This window comes from Lottia gigantea, assembly GCF_000327385.1.
Source record: "Lottia gigantea unplaced genomic scaffold LOTGIsca_1, whole genome shotgun sequence".
Taxonomy (NCBI): Eukaryota; Metazoa; Mollusca; class Gastropoda; family Lottiidae; genus Lottia; species Lottia gigantea.
The window spans coordinates 7,379,146-7,396,397 of NW_008706746.1; the positions used below are offsets into that span (position 1 = coordinate 7,379,146).

At 32.8% G+C, this 17,252-nt stretch overlaps 1 protein-coding gene across 1 annotated transcript; it reads left to right on the forward strand.

Annotated features, from left to right (window-relative positions):
- The first annotated feature begins 9,067 nt into the window (after nucleotides 1–9,067).
- LOTGIDRAFT_228104 (hypothetical protein) lies at nucleotides 9,068–16,926 on the forward strand. Its single transcript, XM_009045876.1, has 8 exons — nucleotides 9,068–9,187; nucleotides 11,056–11,139; nucleotides 12,608–12,688; nucleotides 13,058–13,126; nucleotides 13,402–13,555; nucleotides 13,814–14,094; nucleotides 14,271–14,456; nucleotides 15,735–16,926. Exons 1-8 carry the CDS (start codon nucleotides 9,119–9,121, stop codon nucleotides 15,852–15,854), a joined length of 1,044 nt encoding a protein of 347 aa, XP_009044124.1. The 5' UTR covers nucleotides 9,068–9,118; the 3' UTR covers nucleotides 15,855–16,926.
- Nucleotides 16,927–17,252: the final 326 nt, after the last annotated feature.

Consider the following 17,252-nt stretch of genomic DNA (forward strand, 5'->3'; position numbering starts at 1 on the left):
GAGTGAATTCACCAATCAGAAGTACAACCTAGTTGTAAGAAGGAAGGGGGCGGGTGTCGTTTCGGTTCTCTGGTGTTGAAATACGAAATATGAGAATTATATGAGGAATAATTAGAAATGGACGTGATCAACTATAACCTCTTTGAATGTGTGAACACCGTGATAAAATGATGCGAGGGCGGCGCTCAAGTGGATCTCCGGACTAATATTGTGATAACCTGCATGTTTTCGATCTACTTGTGTTAACTTACTGTTGTCTATTTTGCTTTTCGATTTTTGATAACGGTTAACCGGTTAACGGTATTGTTTTAATTATTTTATTAATTGAATTTGTTATAAATATTATACATACTTTTGTTTATTTTGTATCATAGATTATTAAATTATCGATGTTTTAATTATTCTGACAAAAATCAATTTCTGTGAAACAAAGTGTTGTGAATGGAACAATGATTTCTATTCTAAGGCTGTACAGATAAGTGTTTATGTCTAAAATTGTTCCGCTGAATGGTCGATGGTTTGATGCCGTAGGTAACAGACAGAATCCTTTTAGTACCATTATAGTGATATTAAAAAGCACCAAGGGTGAAGAAGGGTGGGAGGAGGAGGGTTTACACATAATATGTCCTAAACCTCTCATCGTTACTAGCAGGTAATCTTATTCCACGAGGAAACAGTTCTAAATTACCTAGGCGAAGGTCAAGGTAAATATTGAACACTTTGTCGAGTATACTGAAAGGAATACATAGAAGGGAATTGAGTCCTTAGTCAGAACTGGCATCCATACCCCGTTAATACAGGACTACAAGTATTTAAAATAATCTTACTTAAATTATAATACTTTTATCGAAACACCCCTTTGAACCTTGAGCGTTTTTTTTATTCAATAAGTTAATAATCGATAGGGTTTGATCATAATTCTTACACAATATTTGACAGAATTCATTATGATGATCGATTAGACAGACCATTAGCACTATTTTACCTCTGATTATTGTCTTAGTAATATCAAAATACCTTTCTGTCGATAAAGAATAAAAAAGGACAAACAAATAAAAATTGGCATGAATATCTCTCAACTTCATGTTAATTGACCCCAAAAATACCAACGCTTAGCCTTATACTACGGATCGTTGCCCGAAAAGCCAAGGAAAAAGTACAAAAAAAACCTTTTGCATTGTCAAAACCTAATCAGCTATCCTGGGAAACATCAGGTGTGGAGACCGAGCAGTGGTCACAAAGTTTTACATGTAAAATGAAAATAAAATGAAAGACTTAGACACAATCCAAAACAAACGCAATGTATCAATAGCTTCAGTCCTTCACCGACATACGACGTCGTCTTAAAGGTAGTTCTGTCAAGAGTTGATACCCAATCTTCAAACAGGAGCACAATTTGGTCAAAAGTTTAGATTTCTACAAAAACTGTACAAAACAATCCAAGCTGGTAAGCAGAAGAAAGGCGTCATAGAATGGCTAACGTCACTTGATTATAACGTCATAATACCACTTCCGGCTTGAAACATGCCTGACAACACTAAAGGTAAGAAGCCATCGTTTTCAATTCTTCTTTTTGTAAAATTTTCAACGTCGTAAATGATGATTTTACTTTGTAAAAATTGTGTTTACTGTATAATCTGCCTATGGAGCAAACGTAAATTTGACGTTGAGTGCGATTTTTAAAGAGAAAAATTCAAATTCTCAGATTGGCATGCCTCTCGGATTTTTTTTTTGAAGGAAAGGCCACGGTTAGCAAGAAGGGTAAATAGGAGAGATTAATCAAGGCTTTTTGATCATTAAGCTGAATTCAATAACTTATTCAATAAGTCTAGATCAATATTTAACCTAAGCTGAAAATTAATATAGTTTATTAGAAAACGACGATAAACTGAGATTGATCACAGACAAAGTTTAGCTACGGTAATAAAGATTAAATAAGGTGTAAGAAGAAATAAAGGAAGAGTAGGCCTAGACCAACAGTGACCATTAAAACAATAGGTTATTTTGTTGTTATTATTAACTCTAATAGTCTAATATGGTGTACACTGTATTCAACCTACGTATTATTATTATTACAAAACAAAAGCAGGCTTTGTATCAAATTCACTGTAGGGCGACCTATATTAATAATTTTTGAAAGTTTACTACGAAAACGCAGTTTAGGATGGCATTATTTTCAATGACAACCTACAGAAAACAAGAAACAGAAAGAATTGGGTCAGACTCAGGATTAATCAAAGTAAAATGTGAATTAATAATTAATTATATTCAATGATTATTGATAGTAGATTGAAGTCATACTGGAATTATCTAAAATCACGATACTAGCTTAATAAATAATTAACAATCTTAAGTCATTTTTGATCAAAAAAACCCTGGTTTATATTACTTAACATGGTTCTTCTAGATCGGAATATCCTAGTTTATATCTTAATAATATTTAACTTGGTTCTTCTAGATCGAAATATCCTAGTTTATATCTCAATAATATTTAACTTGGTTTTTCTAGATTGGAATATCCTAGTTTATATCTTAATAATATTTTAACTTTGGTTCTTCTAGATCGGAATATCATAGTTTATATCTTAATAATATTTAACTTGGTTCTTCTAGATTGGAATATCCTGGTTTATATCTTAATAATATTTAATTTGGTTCTTCTATATCGGAATATCCTAGTTTATATCTTAATAGTATTTAACTTGGTTCTTCTAGATCGAAATATCCTAGTTTATATCTCAATAATATTTAACTTGGTTTTTCTAGATTGGAATATCTTAGTTTATATCTTAATAATATTTTAACTTTGGTTCTTCTAGATCGGAATATCCTAGTTTATATCTTAATAATATTTAACTTGGTTCTTCTAGATTGGAATATCCTAGTTTATATCTTAATAATATTTAATTTGGTTCTTCTATATCGGAATATCCTAGTATATATGTTGATAATATTTAACTTGGTTCTTCTAGATCGGAATATCCTAGTTTATATTTCAATAAAATTTAATTTGGTTCTTCTAGATCGGAATTCTTCTAGATAGTAATATCCTAGTTTATTTCAACCCTAAAATCCATCTTCACAATGACTAGGCGTCTTCTTATACCTTGACTGCAATGGATCACTTTCTTGTTTCAGCAATTTGATTGGAGTATGCCCCTGCGATTACTGCCAATCAGAGCCCTAGTTTTCATGCGTAATTATTTTTTGTTGGCTAGCGAACAATCTAATCAATTTGCTAAAATCACAAACTGCCATGAAACAAGAGAGTTGGCCATTCCGTGAAACAAGAAATAGGCCACCGCAGTCAAGGTATATGCAAATGCCGTAAACATTATAAATCGTTATTTCTAAAAAATGAACTGGACTTGTTGACACGCAACATGGAAGCATTTGTGATCATGGAAATAGAGTTCATAGACCTGTGTATGATTCTGTTTGTTCACAATTCCTGTTAATTTACCAGACCACTTGACTTACACGCTACAGTATTCCCTGTCAATAATACAGATCAACACATCAATCTGTCAGTTCAAATGATGAAATTCTTCTGTAATGAAACTCACATGTCTTCACAATTCACCAGACTATTGAGTGCAGGAGGACAATTCTCTTTGAAATATTTCTGATGTTTTTGTTGATACTTTCAGTCGATCAGTATTTCGCTTGAATAGATTTTTTGTTCTACCTCATCGATTTTGTCAGTTTGAAATAATTATGAACTGCGAGTTGGTAAGGTACATAAAGCTTTTTTTACGTTTTTAAAAATAGACTCAAGAGATGTCATGTTAACTGAATTTTCAACTACATGTACACCATTGTTATAAAACTTATTGCAATAAGACCTTTATTTTTTAATAAAATCATGACATGAATAAGTTATGTTAATATATGACGGAGGTCTGAACTTTACGTGTAACTGTAGATATTGCGAGTGTTAGGGCAATACTTGGTGAATAGATATTAGCAATCTAACATAATGTAATCTCTTATTGAAAACATGTTATTAACTCTATTGAAATTGCATGATAAATAACAAGTATGAGGTGTGAGGTTTTATAACTTTCTCAACTTTAATATCAATTATTACCTGATAAAGATAATTCAATATCCAATAGATTACACCATTAAAGTTAGGGCATGAGAAACGGTGTCTGGCGCATAATTCCCGAAAAGTGTCCTCGCTTATGTTTGATTCACTACCTATCTGAACTAATAAGCGATCCTGGTGAGGATTTCATATCAGAAACATTGGTCAAGGGTGATAAAATTTTATATAAATGTCTCTCCTGTATACATAATTTTACATAAGTTGTTTGCAGAACGGGGATAGGACCGAAGCTTTTCGACTGACCAAAGCCATTAGGGTCAAATTAAAGAAATAAAAGTGAAAGACCTTTAAAAAGGTTTGTTTGTATAGAAAGTAATAAATTAATAATGTCAGCTCTTGAGAAAATAAATGAAGGCATGTAAGAAAGTAACGTATTGAGTTTAAATACACCACCTATTGATATCTCCCGTAATGGTTGCTATGGACGCTTGTATTGTTAATATTATACACTTTGTACTATGCCGGTTAGTTACTCGTTTCCTTTCTTATCCTTCAATAACTTTACCATCTAATCAGGGAATTTTCTAAAATAACTTTAGGATATACAAAAAGGTAGGATTTATTTAGATAGAACTCTTACTTTTCAATACATAAGCAGATAAAGCGGTTTATTGTTGCAAAGAAATAGGTCTCTGAGGGATATTTTCATGACTTATAAGCGCATTCATGCTTAATCTGTGATGAAGTTTATAGAGTATGGAATCATTGAATAATTGAATAATTGATTCAATGTAAAGAAAAAGTATTATAACTATAACTGATTTATCTTATACAGTGAATAAGGCATGTCAGTCAGTTCAACATTGAATAACAATGAAGTAGAAAATTATATTAACAAATTGAATGAATGAACTAAACAGTCTTAATGGTCCACAACAAAATGTTTAACACCCGCTCAAAATAAATATCTTGTGTTTGCCTTCAAACTACCTAACGTATATAATAGATGACGTTTCCGTTTGAATCAGTATTTCAAATGGGTTAAATTGGATAGATGAAACCTATCTGCACTAACGTGAATAGCATATATGCGGGGTTATGTAGTTTAAAACTACTGAAATAACCAAGGGCTGCAATGCGAATCTAAGAAAGATGTCGTAAAATAAGTAATAATATTTCAATACATTGGAATTGTAACATTTGTTAAATTCGTTTTAGTTTATTGTAGAGAAACCTGAAGTTAAATTTTGATTTTGAAAAGCATTGATAGATTTGGTCCTTAATCAGCTGGTACATTATACACTGTAATTCATTCTTTTAAACTTCATGGTTCAGTAAGTGCAGGTTAAAATTTAACTAAAATAACCCTCGACAGTTTGGAAATAAAAAGAGTAGGCTGATGCCGTTGTCCTGAAAACAGTTTCCTCATTGCACATTGCATGGTGTTATCCGTCTTCATTGGCCCGTTAGGTAAAGTAGGACGTAAAACTCCATTCATGTCATTTCATTTTAACTTTCGATAGTATATTGGCAATAATGCAACTATCAATTATCTCTGAAACAAGTTAATGTTTGATCTACCAATGATTTATTATTTTATGATCAAGGTATTTGTATTATATTAGGAAGGTAAATATACTAGAGTTTAAAGGGTCAGCCCTTTCAGATAACATACATACCTTTCACGTTATGCTTTTGTTTAAGTGTTTCCTTTTTTTGACTGGGTGTTTGGTGTGTTTTTCTTTCAAAAATCAAATCAATATAAGACGATGGAACACTCTCACACTGGATCTGTATTTTTGATTTTTTAAAAGTATTTTCAACAAGAGCTTTGACATTTAATTATTGTCAAGAGCCTGTAAGATGTCAGCGATTGTGTTTTGAAGAGCAATGCATTATAAATAATGGTATTTGAATAATCTCTAGAGCTTTAGATGTGTTGTAGTCGTAAATTATTGAGTGGTTTGTTTTGTTGATAAATGCCCTTTACCCCTTTTGTATGTAAAAACTGTAAACTTCTGAGTTAGACTGATCGGTTTGTTGACGTGGCTACTACTAACATACTTTTTCTCGCCAGGTTTAGTATTAAATCTGTACAACGTAGTTATCAACCATTTTCACGACTCGGGAATACTTGAAACCCCAATTTGCGCAATTTTAAATACCTGTCCGAAATAGAAAAAACCGTACCCAGATTATGACGTCATTATCGTCAAGTTTAACTGATAATGCAGGAACCACAGAGGTCGGAAGAAATGGAAATAGTGCAATTATAAACTGTTAGTCATTAATGTCACCGATACTCATTCAAGGGCGACAAAACGTTCCTTCAAATCTTTAAACATGTGCGTTTCTTTTAGTACTTGAGATTAAAAAATCGTGTTATTTTTACAAAAGAGATAAAGAGATACAAATAAGTCAACGATTGTAATGTTTGACTGTATAAATTACAATCTGGGAAATGTGAAGTATGTTTGTTAAAAGCCATAAAAGTCAATGCTACCATACAAATGTACGTGTAAATCGTGTTGAATCCAAGACAACGCGTGTTAGATTAAAAACCAGAGAGAAAAACAGAACAATGTTATTAAGTAATCAATAAAGATTATTGTTTATTTTTAATCTGAAACTTACAATGTTACTCAAATAAACAGTTTCAATCCAATTTAATATTCACACAATCACTGGCAGATTACGATACATTTATCATTAATATATAATCATTCGAAACTTGTTGATACCTACTAACGTATCTGAGATTTTCTAATGTCTACCCCCCTTACCACCTTTGAGAACTATCTAACTTATTTGAGACTCTCTTGCTGGCCCTTATTTGTAGTCTTTGATAGGTATCTATTACTAATATGAGACTAATATGGCTTTTACCAAGCTTTTGGCTGAATTTGATAGCTGAAAGCTGATAAAAGACTTGCTGATATCTATAAATCGTTAGCCTCTGATAATTTTGACAGTATTGACTAATGTAGAATATGGAATGGAAGTACGATCGGAAATACAGTTCAAGTCAAATGGAAACTGAGACGACATTACCTGTTCGAATTTTTTCTGGATTTACAGGAACAACAGACATTATATTATGGAAAATGTTTAGGTATATGGAAAGTATCACAAAGACTAGAAACCTCTTTTTAATTCTTTAATATTGTCCATTCTAGGAATGAGATGCAATATCAACCTCACGTCAAATAGACTGTAAATTAAGTAATGAGTTTTGATCATCTATTGTGCTGGAGACACTACAAATATAAAAAACATTCACTTTTTTACCAATTTATTTTCAAATTATTCTTTTTATACTTAAACAAATAACACATTCTCAGATCTCGTTGAATGAATCCGTTGCTGTTGAATAATTACACGCTTTACAACGACAGTGTTTTTATATGATTTGTGTGAACAAATATGATTGAAACTACTGAATCATGTTATTTGGAATTTTAAACAGTCTGTTGTCTGAAAAATCAATCATTATTCAGGTTGCTGAGCCTGATTTGGCTTATTATGCTATTGCAATGTATTTTGCGCCACGTTTTTCAAGGGTAAACTCTTTTTTCGTGTCAAACTGTTGGAAGACATTTTCAAGGTACTAGGGGCAATATTTGTATTCTACGACTAAATACTGTCAAGAGAACACAAATTATATTTATATTATTTGATGATTATTGTTCTGAAAAGAGAAGTCTGAGATGAAGCGCGGTGTGTCTGTGTTTTCTGAGATACGATGAGTCTAACAATGTTTTCTTTATATACAGACACAGCTTTATGGAACAACAATCACTGATTAAAGTTTTATGCAACGTTTCGACGTGTTTCCCCCGTCATCCTCAGACACATAATGATAAGAAGTGATGGTTTTCTTTATTGTTGTTCCATAAAGCTGTGTCTATATATCATACTCACTGTTTTGTTTATTGTTTGGTTTCTAGGTGGTAGAACTTTAGATATATTTTATAGATTAAATTATCCTTGTTATTTGCTGATCAACTGTGAAATTCATCCTTTATTTAAACTTATGGTAAATTAGTTTCCAATATCTCACATGTTATCATGGGAATATAAGGTCAAATCAAACCAGTTCACTGTGGCAATGACACAATCAACTCTCGAAATGACAAATCCTCTGTAAGATTTACATCATGCGGTACATGCTCTATATCTGTAGCATTAGGGATGCTGAACTTTTGATTGGTGAGCTGCCATTTTTCTTAGATATGGCGAGTGCAAAGGTTTTCTAGGGGATCCGTGGGCATGCTCTCTTATGACATCCGTCACTGTGAAGTAATAAAAGATGATTTTGTATTCTTACTGATTAATTACAAGACTGATCCCCACAGAATTTTTAGTGTGACAAAATATCACATATGAAATCTAATTTCGCGTTTCTATTATAAGATATATCTACGTTGTATATGTGTTATTGAATTGGAATTGCAAATCACATTGACGAAAACTTCCTCCAAATCTAATAAATATTCTTTTGAATAAAATATTGCTAGTCTATGTCACATCCTGACACTATTAGTAATAAATTAATAAGGATAATAATATATGGAGATCTATACTGACAATGCTATTTAAGGTATATTGGTTTTTATCAAGGCAAAATCTTGAATTTTCAGGATTACTACAAATTGTCTTCTGGGATTAAAATATTAATACTACATCTACATAGACTATTCATTTCCTTTCTCTACACGAAATGCAATGGAGTTTTACGTCCTGCTTTTTACAACTGTTTGGGCTCTGTTGAAAAGATATTGTCGATAACAAACCAATCAGTAACGAACCATAAAGAAGAGCGTCGTGACGTATCGAATATCTGGGAAATATTTGATTTGAAGAACCGATTATATTGTTCTAATGGACCGATCCGGAAGCAACTTGCAGTTTGTCTTGAGGCAGCTAAATGTTTACATGATGATTTCATTTACATCCATTTGTTTTTTATAGTCACTTTCAAATAAAATAATAATATAATATCTATTTCAGGTATAACTTTATTTACGATGTAACCAAATAGACCAAGTCAGAGGTTATTCCAGGAATATGGGATGTGGGGCCTCTTCTCAGAAGGAAGAACAACCAACTCCTACCAATAAAAGGAAACAGGAACAAGTAAGTCTTATTGAATGGTACTTTGTATAGGATAGGGCCAATAACAATTATATATTTCTTCTAGATGGTATAATCTTACTACAAAGTCAGCACCCTGTTTTTCAGAAACATAAAAATGGTTTAATATCAATGACTGATCAATGACAGGAACACAAAGATTATCTTAATCCAATTGCTCTTTATGACCAACAGATATATTCTACAAAATAACAATGAATATTGGAATCAAAGAGAATTCCTTTTAATGGCAAGCAGTTTCAAAACCTTCAAAAGTGTAGAAATATTTCGCGTCCTATTAGATAAGGGAATGTGATTTTCCTGCAGGTATTGGAAGCACTTTTAATTGACAAATATCAATAAAATAAGTAAACGAATTCAGACGATTTGAACGTTAACCAAAATCAAATTCGAATGTCGCTGGCTAAGGGAGAACAGACAAGTTTTGGTTTGTGATCTCGGAGACCCATTTAAGAGTGTCCACATACCATTGGAAGGAATGTAATGAAAAAAAAAATGCCAGTTTGTAATTGCAAAAGAGAGACAATAATAAACCAATAAAACTTTCAAGTAGTTCAATAATATCGCGAAACAACCGGAAATGACGTATCACACTTGTCCGTTTATCTATAAACAGCCTTGTATGACCGGAAGTGATTGTCTCAATAGTTCCGACCTTTCATGATACTTAGTATCAATTACAGACACTTGACCTAGTTTCTATGATCTCGATCTATATTTATTGGTTAAAATCTTACAAATAACTAAAAGGAGTATGTCTAAATCTATAATAGGTTTTTAAGTATTTAAACTCTTCGACCCTTCTGCTCAGGGTGTTAGCTTACTGGGGATCTTGGATGGTCAGTTACTAAATACTATAATATAATAATATATCGAAAACAGTTTGAAGAGAAATTGGAAAACTTTGGAATCTAAATTGGCGAAACCTTGACGGCTAGACATTCTTTGACGCCTTGGGCTACGAAAATGAGTAGAAAAATGAAATACATGTAGAATGGTATTGTTTGAGCTCGGAGCCATTAGTTGCTCGAATAAGCTTTATATAGGTGTAACCTTCACCAGTCCATTCATGCCTTAAATGAAGACACGTTGTTGTGATGTAAGTCGTTAACTTGGGAATAGTCTGAATTCGAACACACACATTACCTTAAAAAAATAGATAAGCTAACAAATAAAACATCAATAAAACAAGTATGTTAGTTATAGCCTCCGGGTAAACATTGTTTTCATCTGAATAAAGCAACGGCTTAAATTAGTTTCATGTATTGATTAGGGCGTATACAATATATTACTTTGATCTTATAAACTCTTACGAGATTTAGTTTCAATATTTTATATTTGTCACCGCCCTTGGAGTAATCATAGCAGGGACAATTGATGAGTTTCAGATCCAGGCTACATATTCTCGAAACGATCCCAGCGCTAGAATCCCAGAAACAGTGTTATGACTTACGACCCCAGGACATCCTATCGCTAAGATCGTTTCGAGAATACGTTGCCAAGACTTAAAGAATGAGATAACAGTTAACACTGCTTAAAATCTGACCAAAAAATTTCCTCATTGTGTTTCCAGCACCAACACACCAACCACCCTCGAGCAAAAATCTCATAACTAGGTTAGAAATTTGGGAAATCTCAGATATTTCGCCGCCATTGGACATAAATCTTGCTCCGCCACTGGCCGCTTGTAATTCCCCCACAATGCAAAGATCTTGCGTCTAGTAATCATTTCAGGATTGTGGATAATAAATTAGGCTAATATAAGTGATTTGGTGTATGCGATTAGGGTTGTTATTCATATAGAGTCGTAAAGTAACAGACTTTATTTATTTGATTTTGCTGCCCACCAGGATTTCCAATCATTGAATGGACCTTCACCAGTTGAAGACTCACAAGATTACTCTCCAACTCCAGAAACAGATCTTCAAAGGGAGGTAATTATTGTCACTGGCTTTAAGCGCTGCTACTATAATGACCTTGACCTTATTCACAAATCCTAAACTGTGTGAACAGCTTTTCTCACTTTTACTGTTTTCTTCGTGTATTATTCAATGTTTATTGGTTGAAGCTTGAAAACAATATAACTACAGCGAAATCTAAAACCATTACATATTTCAAATTTAATTCGAATATAACATTATCTTTTTAAAATAAGGTGACAATATCGTTTCTTTTGTTTCTGATATCTGGATAATTGTTATCAAACCTGGTTCATACTATATCATCTTCCAAAGTTCATGCAATATTCTTTTAACATTGACCATTTGGCTCTAAACACCCCCATAGTATGTAAATGATTGTAAATTTAGAGTTCCATTTCTCTTATTGCAATGAAAGAGCCTGCCTTAGTGTTGGAATTGTAATAGTGAATATGCAATGATCTAGCAATGTATTTTAAACCCATATAAATTAATCCCATCTTACCCGGTCCCAACTGTCTTCCTCCCAAATCTACAGGAACCCAACCCAACTCAACCCGCGGCCTCTCTCACTAAGCACTGTTGTTTGCATGTGTTTTGCTTCAAGCATTCTTTTTTATTTTAAAACTGGCTTGTAAAGAATAATGCAAAATACGTATCAATATTGTTTTTGTTGCTATAGTGGCAAGACTCTATATTTGTAATATTCTGTTCTAATTGCTTACATAACATGGAATTTTTTATCTTTATCAGTCTAGAATTCAAACTATGCATTTATTGAGTCAATATTTTCTTAGTAAACCATGCATGTTATATTTATTTTAATTAAAATACATTAAGCTTTGTCTTCTTTGAAAGTTACTTCACTCAATCAAGATCTATCAATTTTTCAAGATAATATGACCAATAAAATGCTTTGATCAGTAGGTGCTTACTGCTTACCCATTTGAAACTACGCGTCTGGCCTAGCTAGCAGTATCAGATCACCAACTTAGTTGACCGCCATGTAAGAGGTTTAATTGAAATATTTATAACTTTATAAAACATTTAGAGATAACAATGTAACAATGATCTATATGGCAGTCAACAAAGTTGGCGTATGTTATTTTTATGGAAGAACGACACGTAGTTTCAAACATATGTGCTTTTTTAACACCTTTATTGTACATCAGCAGTTGGTCTTGTCATTAGGTCAAATATGATTTTAAAGAATGGTTGTTAGACGTAGATTGAGTGAAGTAATCACAGAAAACGATACATCATTTTGATCAAATTTAAACTAAAATGAGGACTGCCTGTATTATTATCGCTCACCAATCCTGAAACGGTGGATTTGACGAGGAGGAGAGGAGAATGTCGTTTGACCTAAAATGAGTGAAGTAACAACAACAGAAAACAAGACACAAAAAGTGTTTTTTTAATTCGAATTATTCATCAAAATAACCATTCTGATAAATCAGTCTATTCATGTATTTCTTTGTAGTTGTCCCGGAATGGTACTGAGAAGAACTCTCCTGGTAGAAGTCCTAAATCAACTCCGAGAAAAGCCAAGCCTCCATCAATGGTAAGAATCTGGAATGGAATGAAGTCGATTTGTTACTTATCGATCTCATGAAGATAAAAGAAATTGAGCCGTATAAAGAAATTGATAAAACTTGACAGACACCAGTGGTCAATAAACTCGATCATTGACACCACAATGTTTTTACTAACATATACATGTATAAAGAAAAGTACCTTCCGGACATAATGAAAGAAAAAATAGACAGACGCCCTATGATTATATACTCATGTACCCTTGCGACCGTAATATTGGAGCTAGAAACCTATAACAAAAATGGAAAAACGCTTATCATCCAACTAGGAATTACATGGGTGACAAACGAATCCCTGCAATGTTACCACCGTGTTGAAACTTTGTTTTATGTTTCAGAGATCTAGAGAAAAGTCACACGAAAATGGTGAAGTAGCGGATTCTGAGGCTCACGAAAAAGGTTATAAGGTACGATAATAAAAATCAATCTAAAATTAACATTTAATACATAATACAGACTTTTTAGTAAAAGATGGGTTATTTCTCCTGTCTCTGGCAATTATGAGCAACCACATTCTATTTTATAAATAATATTACCAGCAACAACAACCATAAATATATAATTTTAAACTTTGCCGAATATAGTTCATTTTCTTTTTCTGACATTTCATCTAAGCACATCATACATGTGAATACATATTCCAGGCCATTAACCAAGATCATCAGAATGTTTTACCTTGTAGAGAATGGTTCGTCAGAAGATGATTGATGCTACCAGTGGACATGATCTACAGGAACTCCATAAAACCATCGAGAATTTTGAGAAGCAGAAGTTAGATGATTGTGGTGATCTGAGAAGGGCTAAGGAAAAACTACAATATTTAACACTGAAACGAGGTTAGTGGTGGAAGTAAACCTATAATGATCGTCAATTAACACTACTATTCAGTTGGTTTTAATTGATTCTTACATTTATCTGAAGATTAATTAGGTATTTCTGAATACTTTCCGGAAGATGTGAAGTTTTATCGTAATTGAATAGTAAATGAAAGTCCCGAAGAACTTATTTGCCCTATTGTTTTAGCACATTTTGGCATTTTCAAATACATTTCGCATTCTCTAAACTCACAGATGAATTTTATTTTTTCATTTTAGATTTAAGAGATGCAATAAGAAGACGACATGCCGGAGTTTTGGAGAAATCAATCCAGGATGCCAAGAATTCCAAATTTGCTGATAAATTAACTAATCAGATACAAGTTGCTGAGAAGTTACAGAGGCATTTACAGGAACTAAAGAATTGTGCTCATGATATTTGCAAAATGGAACAAACCACAATATCTGAACTACGCAGCTATCATCATCCCCCGCCATGTGTTCATGACGTCATGGCAGCTACCTACATGCTGATGGGATATTCCGAGGATAGGCTTGGAGTAGGTGTATCTTTTTATCTTTGTGTTTGTACGGGATACCCTTTGTACAAATGGCTAAACCTTTTTGCATTGATCTTCCTGGCTTTTGCGTGTACAAGACAATCTACATCGAGAGTTCTTACTACGTGCTGGTCTTGTTTGTATTCTTTTATGATATGATTGGCGCATCCTTTCAGGACTGGAATGAGATTCAAGCTTACCTCGGCCAGCTCACTCGAGATAAACTCATCAGACAGATTGGTGAATTCGATACTAAACATGTGAATGAGATTACAGCAAGTCGTGTTAAATCTATCCTCCAAGCCTACACACTGGAAGAAGTTAAAGATGCTAGCTATGGTGCTGCTACATTCTACGTTTGGGTAAGAATATTGTTCTTTATCTTATTAGTAAACTCACCGTGTGCCATAAACAAAAGGATGAGAAGATCAAAACAATAACATATGTTTTGGGTGTCAGAGCAAATATATCTACCCAAAGATTCTTTATATACCCCCTGTTTAAACTCACAGTATCTATACAGTTTCCACATGTAAATAGACCAAAATGTAAGATTATGTGTAAAGTATGTATGTATGCAGCAACAATTCTCTGGCACGTAATATACTATACATATGGAATGGAATTAACGACTGTCTCGTGACCGAATTTTGAATTCATTGTGACGTCAACAGACTAGTAAAATATTTTTTCTGTCAGTATTCTATGGCTTTATTTGGTATTGATAGACCGGGAAATAGAAAATGTAAAATTGTGGATATAATTGATTAGAATTGGTTAAACAAATACCGCCTTTAATAGAGAATGATAAAGACTAAATATTGACGATTCTTTTGAACTTCATACTTCAATAACCAGTACTGTGTTTTAGGTCGGAACTCACCGACCGTTTGTTGTTATTCCGGGAAAAATAGGAACTTTAACAACCGATTTCCCATTGTGTGATTCTTGTAGTGATTGCCGTGAGCAAGGCAGGGAATGCCCACCCTTACAGAACATATGATGTCACTACGCGATTCGGTTTGTCAACTCAGCATCTCAGTCTGTCAGAGGCAAGATAGCTAATTATACCTCTGGACAAGGTCTAGAATGATAGTCGTGTTTTTTAGGAAGCAGCAATAGCTTTTTATAAGGTGGGCGACGCCGAGTAGAGTCCACAGAATTTCCAAATGGCTCTCATAGGCAATACTTCCCCTAAGTAGGATGGTTACAAATTTAAAAGTTAGGGCAGGTGTTTTTCTCGGTGGTGGGAAGGGGTATGTAGATTCGCCATTGGTACGAAATAAACCTGGGTACCGCACTGATAGTGAATAGCAGTAATAAATACACTTTACATGCAACGCTTCGACTAAATGTCTGTAGAGATTGATATGTGGTTGGTGCTGTGATACGTTTGACTTCCCCCAAACCTTCTCGCTTAGTTTATTTACAAATCTTGGCCAAAATACAGTGCAGAAAAGTAAGACATAAAACTCCAAACCATTTCAAACAGTTGCAATGTCAATCCAACTTTGTTCCGGGTTACTGTGTTTGATATATTAACCGTTATTATTTTAAAATAAAATTGCATTGTTTAATACCACCTTCATCACATAAACTCCATTTATTTTATTTTATCAACCAATTGATTCTATTAACAGGCTGATAACATGGTAGCTAAGATAGAAAAAGACAAGGAAAGTGAATACGATAGAGAACAAACGGAAGTCGGGGGTTCAGCAACATCTAAAGGAGGAGGCAGTGTCAAGAAAAAGGGCTGAAATCAGCGAAATCAAATCATTTTTCATTATATTTGGCTTCATTTATCATTCTATATCACCAAATATCCAGAGAAAATCTTGCAAAATGTTTACATGGACTTGAAACACCATCAAATTTCAATAATATTTACAGATTGTTTGATGCAAAATGTTTAAACAAACTAATAATAATATATAATATAACTTAATTTAGCTTGTGTAAACATTTTACCATTCAGAATCCAGAGTGTTTACATGGAATTCTCCAAATGTTTACACAAACACGATATACTAATATAAAATATGGAAGTAACTAATAAGATATATAAGATAATGACCATCTAAGCGTTATGTGATGCAAACTGTGTTTACACAAACTTTTTCTAAGGTATATACAATAATGAACGCAGGATTATTCAAAATGTTTACACAAAAGTATGGTAATTTCATATTGTATATCATAAGGGATTCCAAGTGTTTATCAAAAATATACAAAATTTTTACAAAAAATATGATATACCATTTAAATTAATTTAAAAAAACGGAATTCGTTATATTACTTAATACTGTATATCAAACGAAATCCAGGGTGTTTACAAAGAATACAAAATATTTACTACGAAACTGGAATTGTCTGTATCATGTTCCACTGTATGTAACAAGGGATTCGGGGTGTTTACCAAGAATATACAAAATGTTTACTCAATAATGATGTTTACTTAAAAAGGTTCAGTGGCATTGAAATAGAACTGTTCCTTCTTGTTGAGCGATCGAGTTTAGAGCTAATTCTCAAATGACATTTAGTAAAGGTGTTTGAATATCGATAATACAATCCGTATGAAGTACAATTACTGATGATTTAATTGACCTTTTCAATAAATAAAAAATCAGTAATGAAACGTCGCTAAAATAAAAATCAGTACTTGTTCTCCAAACAATTTGTGTTATCTATATGAGTTTACAAATATTTGACAAATCGTTTACACAAAAATAATACACACTATTTGCAATTGCTCTTTCATGTTATATCAACATTTAGTCAAAGTTTCTTTGAATGACATTTAGTAATCGTCATGAATAAGAAATAAAATACAAAATTGAAATATAAAAATATTCATCCAACTGTTTATGTTGAATGTGTGAGTTACACTCGATTGTATTTTATTTGCGGTGAATTTTATGCCTTTTTGCTACTGTAATCGTTACTGAAAGCTTTCCGTTTTTTCGCTACTGCTTACCTGTTTTTTTATATAGGTAGAAGTTTAATTTTGATTTCAGTATCATATATAACGTATTGTATAAACCATGTTATCAAAAATATATTCCAAGGAATAAATTCGCGTCGCATTTATTATGTCTGTCTAAGTTTCATTTTAACTTCGTGATAGAGACATGAAGTTTGTTTGCAACTGTTCTTCT

What these genes read in the sequence shown, in the direction of transcription:
- LOTGIDRAFT_228104 (XM_009045876.1), top strand. Translation starts at nt 9,119, where the DNA reads ATGGGATGTGGGGCCTCTTCTCAGAAGGAAGAACAACCAACTCCTACC. An exon ending in CTCACGAAAAAGGTTATAAG is followed by an intron (nt 13,127 to 13,401) that starts GTACGATAATAA and finishes TTTACCTTGTAG; the next exon opens with AGAATGGTTCGTCAGAAGAT. An exon ending in ATATTTAACACTGAAACGAG is followed by an intron (nt 13,556 to 13,813) that starts GTTAGTGGTGGA and finishes TTTTCATTTTAG; the next exon opens with ATTTAAGAGATGCAATAAGA.